This window comes from Salminus brasiliensis, chromosome 14 (genome assembly GCF_030463535.1).
Source record: "Salminus brasiliensis chromosome 14, fSalBra1.hap2, whole genome shotgun sequence".
Classification (NCBI taxonomy): Eukaryota; Metazoa; Chordata; class Actinopteri; order Characiformes; family Bryconidae; genus Salminus; species Salminus brasiliensis.
Genome location: NC_132891.1, coordinates 25,365,555 through 25,392,760, shown reverse-complemented (window position 1 = coordinate 25,392,760; position 27,206 = coordinate 25,365,555). Strand labels below are relative to the sequence as shown.

The following is a 27,206-nucleotide window of genomic DNA, read 5'->3' as shown; positions in this document are numbered from 1 at the left end:
GCGTTTCCCTCATTTGTTCATACGCGAGTCAAAGGGGAGTTTGATAAGAAGTGAAGGTCCGGGGTCATAGCTGTTTGTCTGCAGACCGGCAGTCGATAGAGTTCGGCCGAGGATGCCAGGAGTTACCATAACCTCATTTCTCTCACCACCAGCGGCAGAGTTAGTGGCTGTCTCGGCCTGTCTATCGTCAGTCAGAGCTGTTTACTCACGCAGGAAGTGAAGGGAATGATTGGAATGGCCTTGCTTCTCTCTCTCTCCACTACTTTCCCTTTTTTCCTCTTTTGCTTGTCTGCTCTCTTTCTCTAACCCACAATGCCACGGACCAATTAAAGATCTGTGGACTGTGTCTGTTGCCTGCTTAAATTCAGGAATAGGATTAGATGGGTAGGGGCTGGCATGGCAAGCCCTATTTTCTTTGCATCATTGTCCATCTGTTTAGGAATAGATACTGAAGAATTAAGTACCAGCATAGAGACAAGTCACTGATTTGGGTGTCAGCCCATTACACCATTTACTCATTAGGGATACACCAGTATGGGAATTCTGGGGCTGATCACTTTAATGTACATATCTGCTACTGCTAATACAAAAATTCTTCATCAATTTTAAAACGGACTAAAATGCAATATCTATTAGAATGGGGTTACAAAAATAAATGTAATGTACAGTACCAGTCAAAAGTTTGGACACCTGGTTCATTATATGAAACACATTTGATGCAAATGCTTGGGTGACTATATTTTTGTTTTTAAAAAGAGGACTCACGGGTATTCACAGTGCTTCAGATGTCATGACTGGATGGGGGGGTCAAGTAGGTCTAAGTTGTATGTTGAACTTAAGGGGAGGATTTGGTCAATAAGGTCAATGAAAGCTATTTATTGGAGAGGATGGATTGTTCCATGGTCCTACACCCTAGGCCTACTTGAACACCCCCCCCCCCCCCCCCCCCAGCTACGACATCCTAACTACAGTGGATACCCCTGTGTCCCCAGTGTCCTCTTTAAAAAACAAACAAACAAACAAACAAAAACATGGTCACTCTTGTATTTGGATTAAATGTGTTTAAGATGACGACCAGCACAAATTCAACCAGGTGTGTCCAAACTTTTGACTGGTACTGACATTTTAGTGCTGGCAGTCCAGCATCACCTCAACTGTCTCCTCTTCTAGAGTGCAGAAAAATATGATATGATCAAATATCAGTTTGATGTGCAGGTAAACACTTGAGCATTGTAACTGCTGACCTGGATTCATGGATCCTCTTCTCCTTCTATCTTTACTCTTTCATTATCCTACACAGGCACTCCCAGCCTAGTGTAACCAGGTGCGCGCACACACACACACACACATTCACACCCACAATAGCTTTCAGCGGGCACATAACGAGTGTACAGGTCTACTTAAAGCTGCTGACTGATTATTGCATAATGACTCTTACCTTGTAAGACTCTGTAGGCGGTTACCTTTGTTTTGTTGTTAACGTTCTACAGTGCTGTGTGTGTTCTGAATGAGTTACCCCCTAAAAGTCTACAATCAGTATTACTTTTTGCTGCCTTCCAAGTCAGAAATTTAGGATGTGTGTAATCATCACAGAGTGACCACAAAGTGGGATGAAAAACACTGGTCAGCAAATATGCAGCACAAAAATGAGACATTTCTTTATTAATATTTACTTCCAGTCAAGCATGTGCTTCTACTCAAGAAAAGTCTCTGAATAAGAGCAACGTCAGTTTATCATGATATAGTAATGGACATTCTTTATTTAGGCCTACAAATGGACATTTGCTTAACTTACAAACTTTACACTGTTTGTGAATAAACCAGTTAAACAAGACCAATTTAAGTAGCTCAACACAACTAACAGAACAAGTGGTTTCTCCATATTTAACACAAAATGCTACCTAATGACGACTGCAGTTTTAAAATTATTCAGTGCTTAGTAGAGAACACTTCTGCTGTTGTGACCTGCTGCAAATATGATGCATAGCCAGACTCCAGCTTCTGGTAAGTTTCCTGAGGAATCTTAGCCCATTCCTCATAGGCAGTGGCCCTGACTTCACTAATATTCTTGGGATTGCGTGCTGAAACCACCTTCTTCAAGTCCCACCAAAGATTTTCTGTGGGGTTCAGGTCAGCCGACTGTGATGGCCAATTCAGAATCTTCCAGGACTTCTTCTTGAAACCAAACCTTTGTGGATGTGGAGGTATGCTTGGGATAATTGTCCTGTTGGAAGGTCCAATGATTCCCAAGCTTTAGCTTTCTCACAGAAGGCATGATGTTTTCAGAAGAGGCTTGGATTTGCATTGAGGGGGATGCAGGGTAACTGCAGTAGTCAATAAAAGTGGCATTTTGTGTTAAACTTGGAGAAATCAACTGTTCTATTAGTTGTGTTGAGCTAATTAAATTATCCTTGTTTATTTGAAACTGAAAGTTTGTATATTTGTACTACTAAATGTGGTTGAATAATTCCACAGCTGTATACAGTACTGTGCAAAGGCATCTAACCACATTTTTGGAGCATTTATATCAGCAATAAAAGTGTTTGCTGTACATTAGAACAGATGCAGATAAACAGTGAAAAATACTGTGAAAAGAATTTCTCAGTTTGAAGATCTTCTGAGCTAGTTTGAAGAACAAGGTTTGGTTCCAGATTTCTCCTGGATGCCTCCAGCCAGCTCATGTATGTGTCTGATTCCATCACCTGCTCACCTTATTTAACATCAATAAGCATTGGCTTTCCAAACCAAGTGTTGTATGATAACTAGAAATAAGACTAGACTCTGATAAGGAGAGCTTTGGAGGTGTGTTAATGAACACAGTGATGTAAATCCACTACTTTCTGTATTAATGTAATGGCTATTAATTTGAATATGTTCTTATTTGAATATGTATTTGAAGTGTTTTAATAAGAATAAACACTTACTGTCCAGATAGGGACGTTTTTCTATTTCTGATACTCATAGGTACCTAAAGCATTGGTACAGTACTGTACATATAGGAGTAAATATATATTAATGAACAGTAATTAACCACATTCTTTAGTGCATGTTTATTATTATAGACTAAAGCAATGTTTATTTTTTCAGTAATGCCAGATTGAGTCATTAATATTAGTTTAGCCAAAAACAAATGCTTATGACCGCATTCCTCATTTGTCCCTCCACTGTTTGATCTGAGGGTTATTACACTTTGATAAATTATGAATTACAAAGATATTTCGAACCCTTTTATGAATTTATCTGCCCTACTTTTTTCCCCCCTAGTGCAACGACACATGTGTTCAAACACGTGCATGCATACACACACACACATACAGTACACAAACTGAATGCGGGGGGTTGGGGATGCATTGACATAATACATCTGTGTGGAGGAGCGACAGAGAGAGATAGAGGGAGGGAAAGAAAGAGCGAGCGAGGGCGGAAAGTGAAAAAATCTCTCAAGGCTTTCTCAACAGCTGCAGCTGAGTTTTGAAACCTCTGTCTTATGACTTCCCCTCTCTCTCTCTCTTTGGCTTGCGCTCTCTCTCTCTCTCTCTCTCTCTCGCTCACTAGTTCTTTCTGCAAAGCGCTGCATAGAGCCCCACTCTCAACACAAAGCAAGGTGGAGCTCCATTAGTGCAGAGGAAAACGAGAGTGAGCGAGAGAGAAAGAGAGGTAATGGGATATAAACAGCTTTGCAGCTTTGCAGGGTTTGAGACCAGGCCATTTTTAACACGACCAGATCAACCCCTAAATGTCTGTGTATATAAATCTAGGTTTTATCTGTAGGCTTGAAATGATCTGAGATGTAAACACACCACACCGCTACCGTAGCCTGCCACACCCCCCTCACACAAAGGTCACTCGCTAGACTAGACTGAATTCTTCACTGCACATTCTACACAGGCCATTTTCCTCCCAGTGCTACACATCATCCTTGTCAACAAGCATCTGCAATGCATGCATGTGTGCACGCAGACGCTCAGACTACCGTACCTTTTCTGAATTACTGAATAACCTTATTTCATCTCTCTGTTCCTACATCTGGCTTCCTTCCCCTGCGAGATGCGTGTTGTCTCTGTGGGCTCTAGTGGTAAAAGTTTAACAGGATTATCTGGTGGTTAGGTAACTCTGCCGCTAACTCCATCCAGACTTCAGAGATAAGAGCGTTTACACTGGCTCTGTCAGCCCGGGTCAAAGTGGGTCATATTTCTGCTGTGTGCAAGCAAATTTGGTTGCCATCCACACCTTTGCAAGCTCAAACCACACTCTCTCTCTCTCACACACACAAACCACAGTATATGTTGAGACATGTTTAGACTGAATGTCATGGCTAAAGGCATGCTTAACCCAAAAGGCTAACAGTGAATGAAATGGATAAGTGAATGAAGCCTATGTAACACAGCTAGTTAGACCAATAAGAGTAGATGCTAGTAAGCATCATATCATCTATATGCTACATATGCTACTTACTGGCATTAGCTTAGCATTTCTTTGGTCTTTTTACCCTCTGCTTTGTTTTCTTACCTGTTTGTATTCTTATTAGATTTTTTCTTAAAAGAATTCACCTACCCATACATTCACTTTCATTAGAAAAAGACATCCACTTCCTTTCGGATAATGATTCTAAACATCTCCTTCCAAGTATGGAGGAATATAAAATTAGCGTGTGTTTAACTGGCAGCTTTTATTTCCTCCCTTCACGACTCCAACTGTAACACGAGTGCCTTGCTCCTTGGGACGGTTTTATTACGAAATCCATTTTGACAGCATGGTTTCTGGCAGGGAACTACTGTGTTTCTCAGACTGTGGTTTTTCTTTCCCCAGATCTCTGAGATGTACTCCACCGTGTGTAAAACCCTCAAGAAGAAACAGCAGCAGCAGCAGCAGGGCTTAAACCAGCAGACCAGTGGGCAAACAGGCTCGGCGCCATCCCTGGGGGCAGATGAAGGCTCGGGGGCTCCTCAGGCCTGGCCACAAGGGGGCGCACCCGGGGAGGAGGCACGGGGCAGAACGTGCCCCCAGAACGAGCACTGCTATGAGGCAGTAGGCGAGAAGACGTGGCCAAAAGCCATTGACTCAGACCCGGCCTACGCCACTATCGACTCCCACCGCAAGAGAGATAGGGTGGCGAGCAATACGCTCAAGCCCAAGAAGAAGCCCTCTGGTCAGCCTCAGGGGCCAGGAAGGGCCCTAACCTGCGAGAACTTCTACGAGGCCATCGGGGACGCAAAGCAAGGAGCAAACGCCATGAGTACCACCACCATTTTCACCTTCAACGACGGCATGGAGATGTACGTCACAGGGCTGTAGAGGTGTGAACTGTGCTAAAATAAACCGAAACAACCCCCACCCCCCACCCCCAACACAACCCGGCAAAATAAAGACTGAAACTTGAATATGAGAAGCAGATCCACATAAGAAGATAAACACACACACATACATGCCCCATTTGCTCAGCAGAGAGTTGCAAATGCATATAGCACATACACCTGCAATATAAGCATGGGTGTGTCTGAGACCCAAAAGATGCCGTTGATACACACACATTCATACACACATATTTATCCAGAATAAATTTAATGTTTTCCGCCTCTATCCGGCGAAGAATTTACTATGTCATGACCCCTAATAAAGGGGTTGGGTTTACACCAGGGTATTTCCACACTGACTGTAAAAAAAAATCATTCCTTCGTAATGCAGGGTGACTTCAAAAGCTGTGGTGATCCTCAAAATCCTCGAGATCAATCTTCTATCTCCTTCTCTTATTTTTGTCCAGCTCACACTGTCCATGATGAAGGTTATTTAGGTATTTGGTTACATGTGCGCTTGTTAGGTGGTGTAGATAGGTATGTACATTCCTCTTGGTGTTTTCATCACTGTAGGCAAACTTAAAATCCGTAAAAGGACATAACTCTCCAGTTATTTTTCTTTTTTTTTTTTTAACGAGATGGCATGCCTCCTCCACCCATTCTTTGGCAGGCAAAATGGCTCGAGCAACAGAGTTTGAAGACATGGCATGCCTTTTCCCACAGAGTGAAAGAGTCTGGCTGCTTTTTGTGTCATAGCCTGGACAACCGTCTCCGACTAACTTTGACTTTCCAAGAAAAGAGAGAAAATAAATGAAAAAGGGGGGAGCAATCCGTTAACAGGCCTCAGTGCAGGCAGTTAGTGTGTCATTTCTTAGGGGTGTTGTTACCATTTGGGTTTTATGAGGCCTGCAGTATGAGTACGCTTGACCTCTGTGGTCTGAATGGTTTGTGCGACGCTGAGGCCAGTAAAGGCTCTGTATCTGGCAGGGTCTGCACACTTTCTCCACAGGTCGCAGGACTAGGCCAGCTCCTCTGGCTCCCTGGGCCTCCGCCTGGCTGGCCTATCAGCGGCATTTAGCGGCGGCAGAGGCGAAGGAAAACAAAGCCTGGGGCTTAAAGTTGTTAGAGAGCGTCTTTTGGAAGGAAGCCCCCAGCTCCGGTCCATCTGCATGGCTTGACTCTACTGTAAACAATGGTTATTCCCACATGTCCCACGGGAGACGGGATTTAGGATTTTTTGGAGTAATGGCACTATTGAGCATAAAAAAAGAGGGAGAAAGATTGACCCAACCTATTTGACCCTACCCCCCCCCCAACCAGCTAAACAAACTCCATGGTGGGCCTTGGTTGGGCCAGTGTGGGTCTTACCATAAACTGGAGTAATGAAGTGATTAAGGCTGGGGATTGAGTGTAAGAAAAGACCATAATATCAGCTCAGGGATAGAGAAAAGATTATGTGTATAGGGAAAACCAAGGTCCATCTCTTCTCCAACCTGGGGAGATTTCAGTTTAAATATGTTGGGTTATGTGAAATATTTGTTATGCCACATATACTGTAAATCAAGAATAAAGATAAGATTTTTATTGCACTCTATTTTCTTAAAAATGAAAAGTATATCCTTGGTTTGTTTTCACATGTAGCTTTATTGTTAAGGATGCTAACATCACTGCCATGCACATGTGTTTCAATATTCTTTAGGTGGTTGTTACACTGTTCTTGCTTGCAAGTGCATGCATTTTAACACAAGTAATAGTGCAGTCCCTCCCCCTCGCTTGGTATTTGTTCTTAATTAGAAGAATTATTAATTACTTATTTAAAAAGAAAACTGGGCTCAGAATTGGCCCTTTCCGCACTCTGCGAATATCGGTATGTATTTAAGGTAAAAAAAAAAAAAAAAAAAGAAAAAAAAAAAGAAACAAGCAGGGAGGGAGGAGACACGGTAACGGGTTGTCTCACGGATTACACAATGCATATCACCAGGAGTCGTTCAAAGTTGCACGGCTGCACACTCCCAAAGCAAGCCCGAACCCTTCCCAGCATTATTAATCTGTGTCCTTGAGACTCAGCGGTTGCCAGATTGAGGGAGGAAATGTGCTCCCCTTAGCTTTGGCTCTACTTGGGTTCCTCCCACTCTTGAAGCTGTACAGCAAAAGCACAGGGCTTGCTTTGTGCTGTGGAGCAGATCAGGCCTTTTGAAGTTGAAAAGCACACACAGAGCAAGAGCAGCCTAAGAGGGACGCTATGGTCATGCCAAACTTTGGTTTCGACGAAAAGGTCGGAATGAGCTCTGCCAGGGTGTCATTTGTACAGGCTTACTCGAGTTGTTGTGTTAAACAGTATTTGTGGACATGAAAAGACAGACAGTGCGGGCCTTAAACTTATACCCTCAAAAAGGGTGTCTTCATAATACATCCCACGACTCGCACAACAGGAGCTATGATATTTTACAGTGCAGTACCTACTAACAGGTTAATACAACAGGGCACAGTAGGACATGGACAATAGACCAGGTTGCATGTATATACGTTACTGATACAAAAGAAAAAAAGATCAATAAAAGCTATGGCATTAATGTTTTATGAGCTTATCAGAGGTTTATATTTTGTTTGTATAGGCTCTCGGTTGTGAAATTCAATCATGTGTAAGTGCTAAAGTTTTTTTTTTTTGGTCAGGTATTCTCTGCTTCCCATGCATATGTCTAGGCTTAACTTACTGTAACTGAGTGTAGGTTTTGTCTGTTCAAATGTAACACAGGGTTTGGTGTGTAAAAAAAAAACAACAACATATGCTTAGTAATTTAATTATGTGAAACAGATTGTAATGTTTTCTATCAAAATAATTCATTAAAATGGTTGAATTTTTACTTTTGTAATAAAGTTGCACCTTAAAGCAATTTACATGTTCACTGTTGTGCATATTTAGGAAATGAAGGAGCAATAAACACTGTAAATGAACCATTTTTACGAAGACAAAAGGGCCTAGTTTAATGTGTGAGCCATTACAGGCTATAATGTAGCTTGGTTGCATTACACAGACAAGGCATATGTGAAGTAGCCTAGTTCTATGATATATACAGCTTAGTCCTCAGATAGCACATGAGTCAAGGCCCAGTTCTGGCCCACCCTTTCACTTAGGCCTAGCTTAATGCCTAAGCCATTATAGGCTACGATGTAGCTCAGTTACATTACACAGACAATGCATATGTGAAGTAGCCTAGTTCTATGATATATACAGCTTACTTCTCAGATAGCACATGAGTCAAGGCCCAGTCCTGGCCCAGACTTTCACTTAGGCCTAGCTTAATGCCTAAGCCATTACAGGATATTAAGTAGCTTGGTTGCATTACACAGACAAGGCATGTGTGAAGTAGCCTAGTTCTATGATATATACAGCTTACTCCTCAGATAGCACATAAGTCAAGGCCCGGTTCTGGCCCACCCTTTCACTTAGGCCTAGCTTAATGCCTAAGCCATTATAGGCTACGATGTAGCTCAGTTACATTACACAGATAAGTCATATGTGAAGTAGCCTAGTTCTATGATATATACAGCTTACTTCTCAGATAGCACATGAGTCAAGGCCCGGTTCTGGCCTAGACTTACACTTAGGCCTAGCTTAATGCATGAGCCATTACAGGATATTAAGTAGCTTGGTTGCATTACACAGATAAGGCATATGTGAAGTAGCCTAGTTCTATGATATATACAGCTTACTCCTCAGATAGCTTATGAGTCAAGGCCCGGTTCTGGCCCACACTTACACTTTCATCCAGCACCCACACCGCCCTGAAACTGCAGCGCTGAGTTCGCACCAGTTTGGGTGCCAGAACACAGCCACAGCTGGCAACAGTTGGTCCAGTTTTGGACCTAAATAGAAATGCTGTTCACACATTTCACATATCGGGCTGCATGTGGGCCACAAATGGCCGAGAATTCAAATGCCACAAAGAAACCTTAAACGTGGCGAGTACAGCTGGTGCAGTTTTGACCCACATTTGCCATTGAATTTGCCATTCACTTAAAAAGTTAGTAAACTGTCTCCAATAATATTTAAGCAAACGTCTAATAGTAAGTTATCAGAGCAAGAATCCACGTTTTAATAATTTTTACCGTATTGCCATAACCGAGCCAGTTAGCTAGCTGTATGCCGTCTGGGTTAGTGTTTTCTATGGTGCTCCTGCTTAACGTGGTTTTATTCGAGTATAATCTTTCACATTTTCACATTCAGGACATGTTTTAAAGCCTTACGAACATCTAAACGAATCACTGGTTGACTGTTTACTGCTTGTTGTGCAAACATGCTGCACTAGAATGAGACTTTTAGAGGCATTTGGAAGCTGCTGCGCTGAGTGTGAATTTTCGTCGAGGCTTGTTTTCCTTCCTCCAGTCCGCACCGGCCGGCAAATGGCAGAGACACACCTCCACAAGTCAGTGAAAAAAGAGCCTGACATTTTCCAAACCGGCCAATCAGCGGGCGGATTTCGGTGGCCGCGTGCCAAAACAGAATGTTTATATCTGCCGACAGCCAATCGGAATCAATGGGGGGCGGGAGGCTGAGCTCGCCCGGCTGCACGCGCGGCGGAGAGTGGGCGTGGTGTTGGTCTCGGGGAGAGAAAAGCAAAACAATCATTTATTCCCTTACCGGCGGCTTTTTGGGGGGTTTGGAGAGATAGAGGGATTTCACTGAACAACGCAGCTTTGTGGTCAAGATAGTCATATTAAATGTATCTTTCCCCAACCTGCTCTGAAACCCACCGAGAGCTCGTCTTCTTGCTTTAGCGCCGCTCGTCCCGTTTGAAAATGACTTCCAAGCGCCTGCTCGACAAGTCTCCGGCCGGCGTGAGAACGAGCTGCGCCCATGCAGGGAACGGCGACGGGGTCGCGGCCATGGACTACGGGATTTTATCGGCGAGGAAGAAGGGAGTCATAATGCTGAATGGTTTTAACACCAAACTGTTGGATAAAGGCTCCCTGCAAGACCCCAGCAAAGAAAACTCTCTCAATGGAAACCATTTCGCCTCAGGAAGAGAGAAACACTACACCAAGAAGAAAGGAGTAAGTAGCGCTAAGTTCATTAGACGAACAGGACCAACGTTTCAGATGTGTGGACTGGTTTGCTTTTCCTTAGTCATTGGAAAACCTTTAGGCCTGTTATATGCTGTTTGTCAATGCGTGGTGTGTGTGTGTGTGTGTGTGTGCGTGTGTGTGTGTGTGCAGTAGCAGCAGGCTCGTGTCGAGGACGTTCGACGGTTGGCAACAGCCAGCTACGTGTTGAACTCGTGAAACGCAGGAAAAGTAAACCGCTAATATTTCTACACAGAGGTCAACGATAGCTGTTTCTTACTCTTTTGGGAAACGGGAAGCACATTTGCGAGTGATATGCTTTTATGTTAAGATGGCGACTTATGCATGCTGAAAGTTTAAGGGGAAAAGAGGGCCGGACCATTCTGCATGTAGCTAACTGACTCCCCTCCCCCACAGAGCTGCGCCGGCCACGGAGAGAGCGAGTGAGGGAGTGAGTGAGGGAGTGAGGGAGTCTGCCTGCGCAGGAAGAACAGACTAATAGTTTCAGGCTAATCTAAAATTGTGGGCTAGTGAAGCCACATTGCGCTATAAGAGCTTGTCTAAGCTTTTAAGAGCCGTCTTGCTTATTAAAGTTTGCCAAAGTCAAGCCGCTGTTTCGTAATGTGCGGCTCCAGCGCTTCTCTGCTGTGGGCGTCACGCCCCCTCACACTGCAACTTTTTTCTACGGTGAATCCAGATTAATGTAAGACTCACAGAAAGCTCAGCTGGTTCACTGGTTCATTCTGGTTGGTTTAATTTATTATTAAATTATTATTTTATTTTCCCTTTGACAAAATGAGAAAAAAAAATCATGATGAATGGTCCATAAAATCTATATTTGAAATATGTTAAGAAAAGTTAAGAAGGGTGTTTTCTCCTCCTGTTGACGTTTTGGAGATCAATACAGCTAGCTAAAGTGTTTTCCATGACATATGTGACAATGTGCCAGATATCGGTAGGGGGGTGTGTCTGTCCACTGAGGCCTTTACAAGAGCATTTTTTTCAGACGCTGTAGATTCGGCCAGCCTATTAAAAAAGTGCAGTTCCTGAACTAGCAGTCCGTACCTTAAATAGTTCTGTTAACAAATCTTGAGAGATTGAAATAGATCTGACCCTGGGCCCGGTGGTAAGGGCTGAGCTGGCCCACGCCTCCTTGTCAGAATGTTGGTGAGCCAGTCTCAGAGTTGAACTCTAGTCCCGGATCGTCTCCTCCTATTGGCAGCACAGTCTCAGTAGACTCCTTACTGCTCTTTCTCAACCAGCAATCACTTTTGCTTACGCCATTTTCAGGCTAAAGCTATTAGTCTGAGGATTATTGATTTGTAAATTGCATTCGTGGGAGTGTGTACAACAGCATAGTAAACTGTGATGACTGATGTTGTACCTTTTTTCCCCCTTTTAGATGGGCTGTTCAGGTGAGGGGGATGAGAGAGAGATGGGCCCTGGAGTCCTGAAACGAGGCAGCCCTACTCACCTCCTGGTGTTAAATGGACAAAGGCCAGAGGACCACATGCATGTGGAGGCCATGACTCCAGTGAGGAGGCCCCAGGAGCCATTGCGCGTTACAGACCCTTCCATCGAGGACCTCAATTCATCCTCTCATATCCCCGTCCCACGCAACAGGTAAGTTCTGATCACCTGTTGTAAATTGTTGTTCCAAATGAGCTATTCCATGCAGTGGACTAATGAATGATAGTATGAACTGACTGGTATGTACTCAATAGTGTAGTATGATTGTGTGGATGTAGTGGTACAGCTACATTTTGAATACAGTTTCTGGAATAAATGAACCAGTGACCAACCAATCAGTCTCAAATATCCAGTTCTGTGCCGGTCAAATTTACACTTTTGCGCCACACCACTTCACCTCGCACAACAGCAGCATTTATCAGGAAAATCATGGAATTCATAGCACCAGATGACCAAATGTAGTCGATGATAGAGGTTTTAGAAACTTGATATTTTAGTCAAGCCCAAGATACATAATATAAGACACAAAATAGGCAATACTTCTTGGACATTGTGTAATCGGCAAGCCAGACTTAAAAAAAAATCAGAAATCAAAATCTGACAAGAAATGTGCAGTCTGTAGTTAAACGTGTATGCATTAGAAAAGGTTGTGCTTACTGATAACAACAAACATAACATGAACAACTTACTGACTACACACATTCTCAAAACTCCACTTGAATAAATTGTAATGTACATTTACATCTGCTCTCAGGTAGAGAGTTTAGTAGAAGCATACTAATGTGCCAGTAGAACCACTAGAAGTTACCTGTCGTACAGAATTAATTTATCACTATATGTTAACGTTAACATTAGAGCCTAGCCCAGTTGGTAATTATATGATAACTATATTACCTTCAGGGAAACCTTCATGTATCATGTGGTAAACATTTTTTGCATAATCTTTTACATTGCTTACATTATATAAACTTAGAAAATAAATAAACAAATTAAATTAAATAAACACTGTTGGTAGACACTGTAAATCAGAACAAGCTGATCTATAAACATTTACCTCTGTTTAATTTATAGGACACAGTTTATGTTGTGCAGTACTGTCTGGGATACTATAAGTTGTGAGTCATATCATTTATAGAGTAGTGAATGAGTCACATAGACAGTATTATATAGTGTATCAGAGTAGCGTCTGGTTGGTTTAAGGGTAGTTAATCTCAGTTATACTGTAATTGGTTGCTCTCCAAGCCTGCAGGACATATCCTACATGTGTCATTATTACCTTTAGCTGCACCTACACTTATTGATTCTATGCCAAGCTTTTGAAGACTCGATGAGGTGAGATGCAGTTTAGCTAGTGTTATGATGTTGGACTTGACCAGACATGCTTTCCATCCAACTGCTCTGACTGGCAAACCTGTGCTTGTGCGATCATTTTGTCTCCATCTGCCCATGCCAGCAAATCATTTTCATAAAGAAATAATTTAGACAGCAGCATAATAGCTTGTTAATGCTGTTTCAGACAACAACACACTGGGCTGTTAACGTTGGGAAAATTATTCTGGAAAAGTCCTGGAAATTATTTCTTAAAAAGAGTGAGAATCCTGTTTGATTTGAAATACACTGTTCTGGAGAATAGTTTACTGCTGTTTAATGCCTCCAAAAGTCACATAAAGTCTCACATTAGGGTGTTTTGAGAAGGTTTTGACCTAAAAGATTTTTAAAATACATCTGTGGTGGAGAGATACATGCAAAGTGGCTAACTCAAACTAACACCTGATGAACAGTTCTATTTGTTTGTAGATAAAATGGCTGTAAATGTGTTAAATGCACCACAGAACATGAATTTGCCTTTATCCCAAACACAGATTGTAACGTCATGGTGCAGTTAAAGCAGCACCATGCTGTTTTAACAGTTGGTGTAATGTAGTGGCATGCACCGCATTCTCCGTGGCAGACAAGGGTTTGATTCCCCAGCTGGGCGAACATTCCTCTCTAAATCAGTAAAAGTGACTATTTACACTACATTCATCTACCTGTGTTACATGATTCACATGTAAGTTGCTCTTGATAAGAGTTTCAGCCAAAATGCTGTAATTATAAACCTCATTAATTAAGTCAATTAAATAAATAGGCTCCACCTAGAGTGTAATTGACTTTTACACCATTGCCATAAGTAGCCCCCCTCCCCCGTCATGGACAAGGTACAACGGGCAACATAGTGCTGCTATGTTTGATTGATTGAATGCAACAAGGACAGAAAAGTGTTCAGACACTGAGTGTTAGGTTCTTTAAAGTGCTTACAGCAGCTTAATTCAATGTTACATATACAGATAGAGAGGTCTGTGTTACTGTGTAATTATTATAATTCTTTTTGGTGCTTGCATCTTTGACTGGCATGGTGACGTCTTGTTTACCTTAATGGCTCTTCTCAAATCATTTTTGTGTGTTGTTGTTACAGTCTTTCTATTTTGCTTTGTTAAAATTTGTGTATTACATGCTGTTACCGGGCTTGTTCAATGTGTAATCTAATGTAAGCTGGTGTATCTGTAAAATGGAGTGTCTGTATGAGGCCTTGTTTTATGTGTGTGTGTGTGTGTGTGTGTGTGTGTCTCTTTCTGTGTGGGAGGAAGGAGGCGGGGCAGAAGTAGCTTTTGTGACGCATCTTCAGCCTACTGTATTTTTTGATCAGATGAAGCTGTGTCATTCTTGCCTCTTTGCTCTGTTTTTTGCTTTCTTTTTGTATTTAATCGAAGTAGTAACTCAAGGTCTGCAGCAGAAGCCTTCATCACTTTGACAGATGCATCTCTGAATAAATAAATGGCTTCTTCAGATGATGTAACACTGTTTAGGGCACCAGAGAAGAAAAATAGCTCCAGCCATTTCTAAAACATTACGGCTTTATCTATTTGCTATCACAACCATTGGTTTTGACGATTCTTAAGGAGATCAGTACCGACAAGGGGCAGCCGGTTGGGGGGGGGTGTGCTGTGTTTGTGGATGTGTGTGGTTGCGCACTGGAGGACAGATTACTTATTAACCAAGTCGGCTGAAATAGCAAGTTCAGACCGACTGAAGCCTGAAACAACCTTTCGGATGTGGGTTTTGACAGTAATTAATCATTTTAATTCATCTTTATTCGATATGTTCATATGTGATCATTTTAGCAAAATGGCTTATAGTTGTGTAAAAGGAGTGTCTGATACGTGAATGTAAGTGTTTCACATCATACCATTAAAATGCTTTTCATCAAATTCCAGTGTGAAACTATCATAATAACTATGGTACAGACTGATGACTGATTGAAGTACTATGTAATACTGAATTTCTGAAACATTTCATGTTAACCTTTGACTTATCTTCCGATATCATAACATGCCCGAAGCTTTTGGACACTACTGCGATCCAAAAATGTATGCTGATACCTGTAGCTTTTATATACTGTAACTTGACTTGACTGTAGAAGACATCCTAAGTAGAGATGCACCGATCCGATATTAGGATTGGGTATCGGTCCCGATATTAAAACAATTAGCTGGATCGGGTATCGGATAATTAGGCCGATCCATGGAACCGATCCTTTCACTTTAATTTGGTGATGTGAGACTGCACTAAATGTGCAAATTAATAAATGACAAATGGCAGTTTAGTACATTTATATCTATGTGTTAATTTGCTATATTATATAAAGGAATGTTTAAGTCAATCCTGATGACTTAAAAAATTGCATGAAAATTCATGCAAAGCATCCAGAAAGGTAAGCAAACTCACTTACCCCTTTCCTACATTCTCACAGTCAAACATTGAGATGAGAGCAGCCAAAAACTCTCACGTCGTTCACTTGTCTTTTATAATTCCAGTCTCACTTGTCCTACCCAGCATTTTTGCATACATCTCTCAAGTGCCATCTCCTAGTTATCTTGTAGAAATCTGGAAGTTGTCCTTTTACAAATAATGGACCAGTAGTAATGGCCCAAAATGGTATTGCACATTGACTTCTGTTGAAAGTAAAATTGCCGTTTTGGAGATAGGAGGTTCTTGCATGACAGTGATTATATATTTCAATATCTGCTATTTTGAATAGTGCACTATTTAGCCAGTTCTTGGAGTTGAAGTCCTTAGTACCTCAGTTGAGCAGTCTTGATTCTAGCTCATTTCTTATCATGTCCACATACATATTCAGAGTAAGCTTGTTCTTGAGTGCTACTCAAGCCAGCATTTTGGAAACAACCGCCGAACATGTCTAGGGTACCTTACAGTAACTTGATTTATTGCATGGAGTTACCATGAAGTACCTCACACAAATGCATGGAATTCGGCACTAGACATTGCTCGCTTGCCTATGTGGTCAGGAGACTGGTCACTGGTGATCCTGTTGTTCCTAAAGACTTTGGCTTGTATTAGCCTTGTTGACAAGTTCAGACATGCCTGTGGAAGCAGAACCGGTAGAGGATCACAAGGCTGCAGTTCACAGCTGAATCTATTGTCCTTTTATCTGATCTTAAGTAAACAGAGAGGCATAGAGGAAGGTGCAAGACTGAAAGTCCAGGAGGTGGAATTCTTTATTCATGGAGATCCTTTTTTGTTCATGCCCCTGCCCCTCATTTTCTTCTAAAATAATAAACCTCTCTCCTTTTGCATGACGTTAACATCATTCTAGCAGGGTAATTTCCCTGATCTCTACCACATAACCGTGTAGAAACCACCTGGCAGGAAGGTGACATCCCAGTGATCAAGAGAACCTTTTCCTGGTGTACGTCTGTCCATTTTTGTACGGCATCACCTCCACTATATGGAAAGCTAAGGCCAATAATGATTTTTGTAATGTATTGTATTGGAGATGCTTAGCACATAACCCTATCACTTGACCATACTCTGATTGTCAGGCCTGCCTAATGGCATTACGATAAGTTCCATCACATTAGGTGAGGTGGATGTAACATGGCACAATGGGAATTCTAATTTGAATCTCAAGCTGCATGGTACACCTCTGAACTGTCATGCAATGCTTTTAGTGCTGCATCCTCAATGTAATAGTTATACTTTTGAAAGGACTATAGGAAGAATTGTGTCTTTCAAATGAGCAAAATATTGTCTGTTCTTAATGGATATGCAGTTTAGGGCATTTCATTCTAATGGTGAATTGGGTGAAGGGTGGCGTGTATAATGTGATTTACAAAGCCTGATTTAGAGAATGCTAATAATGTGTGTAAATATATACCACTTACAGATTCTGATCTGATGAGCATACCTATGGCTGCTGTCAATACATTAAACATGTAGTTGGTTGGATGCCTCTCCAGTTATGCTTCCCACTTGCACACTGATAAAATGTGAAACAAGTGTCAATGTGCAGCTGAAAGTGCTGGTGGCAGAGTCAGACTCTAGAAACATTAAAATAAAACTGCTAAATGAAATTTAAAGCCTTTATACATACTTCAACCAACATCACATTGTTCTCGAGAACAAGTTAGCACATGCAAACTATATGCCACTGACTTTATGTGTAGTCTACAACATACACAAATTAAAACTCTTCATTTTGAATCTGAGGGCCTTAAATGTACACATACCATTGATACGCCCCAATGATATAAAATTAAAAGATATTGGGTCCTTTTCCAGACGTGTCTTAGCTCCACCTGAGACTATGGTGGAGAAAGACACCAGCAAAGTGTCTTTCCCAAGACAGACATCTTTCACTCCTTATGAATTGTGATACTTTGTGATGCTTAGGGGTCAATAGACCCTTCCCCCCTGCATCCTTTTCTCAATCTGGAATTCATTCGTCTGGCAGAGAGTGAAAACCCCAACCCCCATTACACCATGAAGAATACAGCTCACGAGCCCTCTAGCTTAGTGTTCTTCTGATGTGTTTAACTTAACAGTTTGTGCTGTGCAATTGCAGTCTTTGACTGCGGTGTCCATCGTGTCTGTGAATAAAGTACACTTACACTTGTACGTGTACATGAAGTAATTGCTTTGGATCTCATGGCTCACCCTCTATCTGAGTGTTTTGGGGTATTTTTTATGTTTTGGGGTGTCCACATTAAGCACTCATCTCTAGTTTAAATTCATGACTCAGGTTGAAAATCATTCTGTAGGAACAGCTCATGTCATCAGAAGAATATGAAATCCAAATGAAATGTCTCAATGATAACAATCAATGTGTCCAACAAACAGGATCTTTTTTGCAGATTGTGGAGAAAATGAGGCAGCACTGAATTTGAATCAAATCTTAGCATGTTATTTATTTTGATTATGATTCATTTCTTGAAAGGGCCATACAAATCCAAACAGAATCCAAACAGTGCACTTTTCTCAGCTCATATGTAGCACAGGATGAGTCATTCTCGAAGCTCAGTATAGGAACTGAAAGTTTCATAACCCGTATTTGAGAAGACGCTTTTTTATGTTTACAGTCTAATGGCTGTACCAAAGACGTTTCACAATCTAAACAAAGAATCTGACAAGCTGAGTATAATCGTAGTGTCTTTTATATATGCATATTTTTGTATTGCTCTCTTTCTGGGGATTTCCGTTACTGCATACTTAAAAACAAACCTAACTCTTACCTTATCACCGGTAACCTGATGGAAACATTTAGCCAGTTTCGTTTTTTCAAAGGGAAGCAGCATTTGGCATCTAAAATATTTTTACTGTCGCAGGAGATTGCTCACGTTTTCCATTCATTGAGAGGAGACATGGTCCCCGTAAAGATGCAAAAACTAATGTGAAGTGTGAGAGAGAATGCAGATTGCTAACTTAATTTGCCCTACCCTCTCCAAAAGGTCACGACTGAGTGAATAATAGTCTCTTTACAGAGGTCTGCAATTAACATTACCACAAACGGGTTGCGGCTTGTGCAGAATGCGAAGACATTAAAAATTACTTTAAGGAATAGTAAATTTAATGACAATCACTAAAATGTGGAATATAGTTAATGATCCTATTACCAGTGTCAACTCATTTGCTGTAATGATTCCTAATAATGGTGTATTTAAGGATATATTACTAAAGCAGCATGTAACGTGCAGGTAACCTGACAGGAAAAAGCAAGAAGCAGAGAAAACATCTTGATCTTGGTGCTATGGAGTGTTTCTTGAGGCTGTATAAGTGTTTGCAGTTGTTTGTAGCCTGTACTACACACTGATTTATCAGTGAAACGAATCCAATAAATATCTGCTGGGTGGGTGGTATCAAAAATTGCCTCAGACATCAACATCAGTGTGGTTTCATGTGCTTGAAAACAAGAAAAGTGAAAAAGGCTAAGAAACAAGTGTGTTTTGTGTAACCGATCCGAAGTCTTGTATGGGTATTCTGGCGTGTATTTTGTTGTTTGTGTCGAAGAAGCGTGTTTTCTTTGGCTTTAGCGCCTCGCTTGCTCTAAGCTGTTTTTCTTAACTTTCTTGATTATGTCTGCATGCATTATTTTCCTCATGCTTTTTTTTTATCAAACACAAACCAAGCTGACGCTAAAAGGGCTCACTGAAGCATAGTCTATTCGTATGTTTAGCACGCTGGGCAGTCAGTGGTTACCTGAAGAGTTTCATAATTCTCTGTTGCCATCGAACCATAGAGATTTTTAGGATTAAAGGCATTGGGCATGATTCTGGAGAACAACTGTTGATATTTGATCTCGACAGCAAAACAAATGCACCCCTCCCTTCAGTGCTGCCTCAAAAGCTCCGCCCATCTAAATTCATGTACGCGTATTGCAAGCAAACACAAACACCACATCCAAAACAGAACGTCCAAATACAGCAACCAAAACACACCGGCTACCAGCCTGGTCCAACATCGCTACCGCAGTGTTAGCTCGCCGGCTACTGGCCTCGTCCAACATCACTACTATAGTGTTAGCACCATTGCTACCGCAATATTATCTGCATGCTGACTACCGGTCTCCTCCATTATGGTAAAGGCCTCGTCTAACATTGCTATGGCGGCGTTAGCACCTCCGCTACCGGCCTCGTTCATACATCGGTACCGTAGTGTTAGCATGGCGGCTAACAGCCTCGTCCAACTAATGCTACCTAGCTTAACATTTGGAATTATGCATGAATTCAAATAATCCCACGCCGCTAGCAAACATCTTCGTGTCCATAAAACCTTTTGCAAATGTTATACATTCAGATACCATGATATACGGTTAGAGAGAGCAACACGTCATGGCAAGTAATTAGCTTAAGCTAGGTTAGCATTAGCAAACTGTTGCTACAATCCCTTGTCCCTTTTCATGCCTTTCAACATTCAGAGGTCTCTTCACCGCCTCGCCAGTGTTTACACCTGACATGAACTTTTTGTTTAGCTTTTGTTCGTCAGATCTTTTCCTTTTCCGGGGTTTCTCAGCCATCTTTTCTTGACAGTATGTAGCTAGCAAGTGCCACATACACAGACATGGCTTCGTTATGTGATTTTAGTATCAGGCTGTATCAATACTGTAGCAGCAGAAAATGCTGGACGGAATATCAGTAAGGAAACAAAATCTGATCCAGTTCTGCAAAAGTGTCACTACAAGTCACTACAGTCACTACAGTAAGTACTACAGCCTAACGTTAACATGAGAACAAAGAGTAGCTAGTAATGTTGATGGCTGTGTTCTTCCTGCCAGATAGTAGATAGTGTTTTTTAGCATAGTGCTTCAGGGTGGCCATTGTAACCAAAATGCCTCAATTTTTTTAAAAAACGTTTCCGTTTCCAAGCTTTGTAGTTATTTTTATTTTTTTTTAAATGCATTGGCATTAGTATGAACTGTTATCTGAATGGTAATATGCCACCTCCATTGCAGGATTGTCAGTGCTCAATATTGTGTCAACAAAAGAGACAGAAAGCTACATAATCTTTGCACAATGTGCTCATTTGGCATGATGATCTCATGGGCACTTCTTCAAGGTGTCGCGGTCAGGACTGCGAGTTGGGCTTTGCCTCACACCTTTGTGAGCATTTACCACCAAGATGTCACTGTTCTGTCTTGCACATTGTGTCCTATGAGCTAGTGGAGTGTGTAGCGTTCTGCACGTCTTTGGTCCCTCTGTTCCTGGGATGGTGCGATGTACAATGAAGGTTTTAAGTCATTGGACGTACTTTCTGTTTGTTTGGCTCTTTGCTGGATGTCAGCTTCATTTGAAAGATATTCACATCTGTTATGTTAAATTTAGATCAAATCATATAGCAATCTCCACCTTTTTTAGATGACAAAAATAATGACCATAATTCTTTTAAGCAATCTAAAGTAAAACCATTAAACATTTGATTGTCCCTCGCAGCCCTTAGATATCACCAGATGAGAATCTTCATTGACAATACTTTGCCATGTGTGTAACAGAGCTTTTCCTTTGTTTAATGGGGTTTGTGTTGGGTGACTAACTTCCAGTCACTGTCCAGCTACATATGGGCTGAATCCTCTACACTCTTAAAACTAAAGGTGCTTCAAAACCCTTTTGGAGGTCTGAACCTTCTTTGCCAATTTATGTTTCTTCACACTCACACATCTCTATTACAAATATGTTTCTTTATGAGAGCATTTTTTTGGTCTCTTTGGCATCTCTCACCATTTTAAGCATCTTTATTCTTGAGAGTGTAGTGTTTTACAACATGACTGAAAAATAATGCATTTTTTCTGCATTAATATAATCATCGTAATTCTTCTGCATTAATATAATCATCAGATATGTGATAGAACAAGAGATCATTCTCAAAGCGGGTGGTAAACTAACAAACTAACAGTGCAGTTGGTTAATAATTGAACATTGACGCAATCCAACCAAATGACTCAGAACCCAGCAGATGGCATTTCAGCTTGCAGCAGGACAATGATCGGAAAGATACTACTGAAGCATCTATGGAGCTTTTTCAGAGATAAAATGTGGAATTTATTTGACTGAATGCATTTCGGTTACTGAAGACACTGAAACCAACAGAAACTGAACATGACTGGCACACCTGGCAGAGTGTCACCAGGGAGTATTCCTGGCATCTAATGCCATGTATGAGTCATGTGTTTCTGGAAGTCATAGATTGCAAGGAATTTTTACTAACTAAGTACTAAACATGGCAATTTTATTTCACATTACATTGGATCACCCAATTACTTACGACCCCCTGAACTGCTGAGGCTTTGAGTCTTGTATGTTTCCCTCAGAATAAATGAAAAGAACCTTCAATTTAACCACCTTCAACAACCTCATTGTCAACATCAAAATCGTGTCACTGTCCAGTTACTTATGGACTGAACCTATATATTATGAGTGGGCAATGTTGAGACTGGAACAGCTGCTGCTGTCTGAAGGCCTGATTGGACAGTGTTTCATCAAAACACACCCACACAGGAGCTGTTTTTCCTTGGTTTCTTTAGAAACCCATAGTTTCATGTTAAACTGAGTGATTTGATCAGGCATTGCTTAACGGCCTTTCTGCGACTATACAGTATAGAGTCTAAAGGGCATTGTTTTGCATGACTGTGTACATTGTACATCTGGCCATGAAGAGGCTTCATGCTTTCATCCAAACCCGCGCTCTTACATAATCTCCTCCACCACATGACAGTTGGAAGAACCATATCTTTCTTCATGGATAAATGGCAGTATCAGCTGCATTGTTGAAAAAAAAGCAACAGCTGCATTTCTCTCTTTATGTGCCCCACCCCTTTTTCTCTTTATTTCCAGTCTTTCCAGCTGAAAAACAGGCATCCAGAGGCCTCCCAAGGGCCTTGCAGTATTCTAAAGAGGTTGCTGGCTTGTTTTCCTGGTTTTGTGCTCTCTTCGTGCTTCTTTTTTAATAATAGTCAGAAACGGGAATCTGTAGTCTTTAATGCATTTGGCCTTTTGTAAAGTAAACCGGTGGGTTCTCCTGTATATCTCATCTTTTCTTAATCTCTGTGCCTAATTCACTGCCCTGTGTGTCCAGCTCAGGGTCATAGCACCAGCTTCAACTTTAAATCCCAACAATATGAGAACCCTTGTACAGGATCAAGATCCTACTTCTGTCTTCAGCTATTCATTCTGTGCCTCTGTGGAAAGTACACACGCATACGTTCTGACAAATACGCACAGCCATAAACTCAGTCCCAGTGAAATCAATTTTCATATTCTCTGGCTTTTTAAACAATCCCTTTCAATAAGTCTTGGTAACAGACTGTGAAATAAGGCACAGCCTTCAAAGGGCAAAACGTCAAGGAGCCATATGACTGAGACAGATGACAACCCTATCACAATAATTTCATAGCACTCTGCTCTTTGACTGAATAATCTTTTTCTAATATTTCTCTACACAAACACTCGCTGCTAGGCTCATTACTTGCACTATGCATTTTGTTTACAGGACTATGTGATGCTGTTTACAAAAACTGAACCTGGTGTACCTCAGCAAACTACACCTGAACATCCTGTAATCTTCCATTCATTCGCTCAAACGCCAGATTGTAATCGCTGGAGTACATATTTACATATTTATTTCATTTCACTTATAAGTATAGTAACTAATAGTTTGCACCTTAAATCACACCTGTCTGGTGTGGTTGGTGTGGCGCAACAGATAACACCACCACCTACCATTGTGTTACAACAACACCATGTGGGAGACCAGGGTTCGATTCCCGGTCTGGGTGACTGTGCTGCGCTACACCAATAAGAGTCCTTGGGCAAGACTCCTAACACTACACTGGCCCATCTCTGTAATACGAGTTACCTTGTAAGTCGCTCTGGATAAGAGCGTCTGCTAAATGCCATAAATGTAAATGTAAATGTCTGTTGTACTTATTGTATAAGCATCCTGTCTCATGTTCTGTCTGCTGTCCTTGCACTACTGTCATACATGTTTAACTATTACCGCACCGGAACAGTATTTTGTTGTTCTGTACAACCCTGTATTAGTATAATTGCAGTAAATGGTTTAATGTGGTAGTTTGCTGGGGTTGTTTTTTTGTTCAGATTAAAACATAAAAACACTAGCTATGCACAGTAATGTCATAATTATAGTGGTGTCTACAGATAGTTGCCTAAAAATATTGGAATTTCTGTACTGCTGCGTGAAATTGTCTGCAGTTTATTATTGTACCTGTGTCTGCAGCCCTCTTTAAATAAATGTAGACTTTCATGTAGAGACTGTAAATAAAAGCAGATGCTATTACATTAAGTCTTAATTTCTATACCTAAAATATGCATATATCAGTGTCGTCATTCGACAGACATGTAATAAAAAAAACATCGGATATCAGTCCCCAAATTTTCATAGCATAGCAGTACTACTCACAGAAAACACCTGAGCTGCATTTTCTTTAATCGACTGCTTAGCTGGTTAAATCCTCCACAATAACGAAAGCATGGTGTAATTTACATTTTAGCCACATTCTTGCTAAAAAAGGGATATGCAGTGTAATTGTATTTCAGTGGTATAGCAGACAGACACAGCTCTTGCCTCCACAGGGTTAAATGTGTAAGAATGTTTTGCTTTCTCCTGCCCAGCTTGTGTTCGGTTTGATTTGCATTGTTCTGAGCTGATTCAGCCCTGACCACCCCCCACCGTTGTGGCTATAGACCATAGGCAAGTTTGGAACGGGTTAGAGTGGTTTTGCTACTTTTACCTTCCACCATTCTCCGTCTGTGCTGACACTGCACTTTTGTTGCAAACATTGGTCCGAGTGTTGCGCTACACACGCTCACATAACCATATCCACGTAAGCATATATGCACTACAATTTCAATCATTGGGTTTAAAATGCTGAACCTCTCAAGTCACCTGGCACTACTTCGTCATTGTGACATTTTACTAGAAAGGTGAACATGGAAATGTGCACTTGTTGCAATGTGAAGAATATCTGTCGAGGAATTTGCTGGATTAGTGATGGATAGTTCCTTTGTTCCTGAAATCTGCCAAACCCCATAATGTGTGGCTTAAACTACACAAATAAACTGCTGTGCCAAAACTGTACTTTTTTTTTTTAATTGCTTTTTCAGGAGAGGGAGTCATTGATTCTTAAGTCCTGACTCTTTTTGTAACTAAATATTTCTTTGCACATCCCAGCAGTTAAAATATGTGCTTAGAGGAAAACAAAAAAGTCTCTTTTGTTATCCCAGGCTCGATAGATAGCAGACAAAACGAACCGAGTGGACCACCCAATATTCAAGTAATCTGAAGACGTATTAACTCGACTGTCAATCATGTTCCCAACACATACAGGACAGCTAAAGGTTAGTCTTATAGCTAGTCAGCTAGAAACCTGTGTTTCTATAAAACTCATTTAACTGCTGCTTAATTCTTCTAAAATAATTGCAGAGAAAAAAACCTCAGAAACCTTGGAATTTATTGTGCCCTGTTAGTTAGTTGCGATGTGTTTAGCGGTCAGTAGTCATGAGTTTGTAGCCTGCTGCAACACATGCTTAGCCTTTAGCATTTTGGTCACATTACAATTACATTATTACAAACTTCTATTTCCAAATAATAGCTCCACAGGTTTGTACAGAAGTTTTTGTGGTCACTGAATAATACATACTAATGTAATAAGCCTTGGGGTTATTACATTATGTAATAAGCCTAAGGAGTTAAATGCTAAACGTTGAGCTGTGGCACAGCAACTGAATACAGTGTTATTTACTGTTCATTTTACAGCTGCAGAGTCTCTCACGTCTTCTCATTGACCACAACCAGTGCTACTGTGTCTGTGATTACAAACATTCTGCCTTCCTATGCTTTGGCCAGCACTGCAAAGTTAACTACACCTGTAGTACAGTAAATCACACACACAGAAGCATCCCTAATATTATTTATATATTTATTCATCATTATTCATATTTAGATACTGTAAACAGTAACATACTGTAACAGAAATGTCCGTGTACATCTGGTGTAGATAATATCGTGTGGGATAATAAGAAATTGATTTTACAAGGCTACATTTCTTGCACATGCATCATGGCACTATGCCTGTGAGCGTGCGGAGTGAGAGATGGTATGGGACTACACAAAAGTTAAGAACCATGGATCTAGAGCGATTTCATATCTCACAAGAGTGAACACTAGGTGGCTTTCCAACACCGAAGAGATTCAGCTAGTGTTATCTAGCTGGCACTTTGGTAAGCTGAGCCAGCTATCGATTGTGGCACCGTTTGTGTCCATCGATTACAACTAAATTAGAGCCAGCATTTAGGTGTTGCAGCACATGCATGTGTTTTGGGGGTGAGGCTTTGGCCGAACCCTAACATACAACCCCAGCCTTAACAGGCATATGACAGCATGACACATGAAACATGAAATGCATGCACACAAACCTGTGGGAAACCGCCCACATATACATATGCTAAAATCTTTCTACGTTCCTAGAAACGTACCACATCACCACCACATGTTGGATCTAAAGGAAACTGAATTGCATGTGTTCCGCTCTGCACAGACCTCTCTGATACTAGATAGGTTAGCGATGTCTAGTTCAGGAGTTTCTGAGTATGTAGGTGGGCTGTGGCACTGCTGCACCACCAACAATGAAGCAATCAAGCCGTGCAAAAATAATAGTTGGGGAGTTTTTAATAGGCGCTTTAAACATTCAAATGGATAATACAGTGAGATGTTATCCAAAGTCCCAATACCCGCCTTCCTCTTCTTTGTGGTAGCACACAGGATATATAAGTATATGATTTTACTCTAGAGAACCACACAGTGTAGCTGCGCTACCCAAAACCAACAAACAGGCACAGCGCTGTCGTCTCAACGTTTTCCTTCTGCTTGAACAGGATGCAACCAACTAAAATCAACTATATTTGATTTGAGTTTGAGAATGCTTTGTTTCTAATCTAGGAATCTAGGAATTTGTATGTTGTGACCAGCACTATTGTGTTACACATAGAGTACATAGAGAAGTAATTGTAATTCAGTAAATGTAACATTAGATCTTTCATCCAACAGCTGTCATCGTAAAAGCTTTGGCATAACATCCATCTCTGCCTCACACAATACATAAACTTAGAAAGCGGGGACTTTTGTATGGAAATTACTAAAATGTTAGGGGTGGATTTCCGTGACCAGTTCTCTTGTCCTCGTGTTCGTTTGAACCATAATTATAGAAAATTCTGTAAGTAAGGAATGAATGTTGTTCAAAAGGGACAGTTCTGGTTGCTATAACTGTGACAAAAACTTCTCTAATTTCAGAAATTCCCTTTCCCCTTCGAAAACAGACAACATACTTTCTTGCACAGTGGTCTGTATATTACCTGATAAATCAGTGTCATAGGAAATTTCCAAATATCACCACAGCCTTCCAATTAAATGTTTTTATTCTCTTTAGTTCCTCTTTGGTCCAACATGGTCATTAAGATCCAAGTGTGTACATTAAAAGTATTAACGATATTCAGTTTCTCCGTAGAGAGATATGCCTTTTCATAATCGAATGAT

The 27,206-nt window shown here is 41.0% G+C and overlaps 2 protein-coding genes across 2 annotated transcripts in view; both read left to right on the top strand.

Moving 5' to 3' along the window:
• The window catches only part of LOC140534830 (uncharacterized), a 77,909-nt gene extending 69,721 nt beyond the window's left edge, over positions 1-8,188 (top strand). The window contains exon 7 of the mRNA XM_072656324.1: positions 4,810-8,188. Coding sequence (XP_072512425.1) covers positions 4,810-5,295 — 486 coding nt within the window. The 3' untranslated portion in view covers positions 5,296-8,188. The remainder of the gene's footprint in view (positions 1-4,809) is intronic.
• Positions 8,189-9,910: 1,722 nt separating this feature from the next.
• slc2a4rg (SLC2A4 regulator) overlaps positions 9,911-27,206 on the top strand; it is a 60,551-nt gene continuing 43,255 nt past the window's right edge. The window contains exons 1-2 of the mRNA XM_072696375.1: positions 9,911-10,349; positions 11,761-11,981. Of these exons, the coding sequence (XP_072552476.1) occupies positions 10,095-10,349; positions 11,761-11,981 (476 nt within the window). The 5' untranslated portion in view covers positions 9,911-10,094. The remainder of the gene's footprint in view (positions 10,350-11,760; positions 11,982-27,206) is intronic.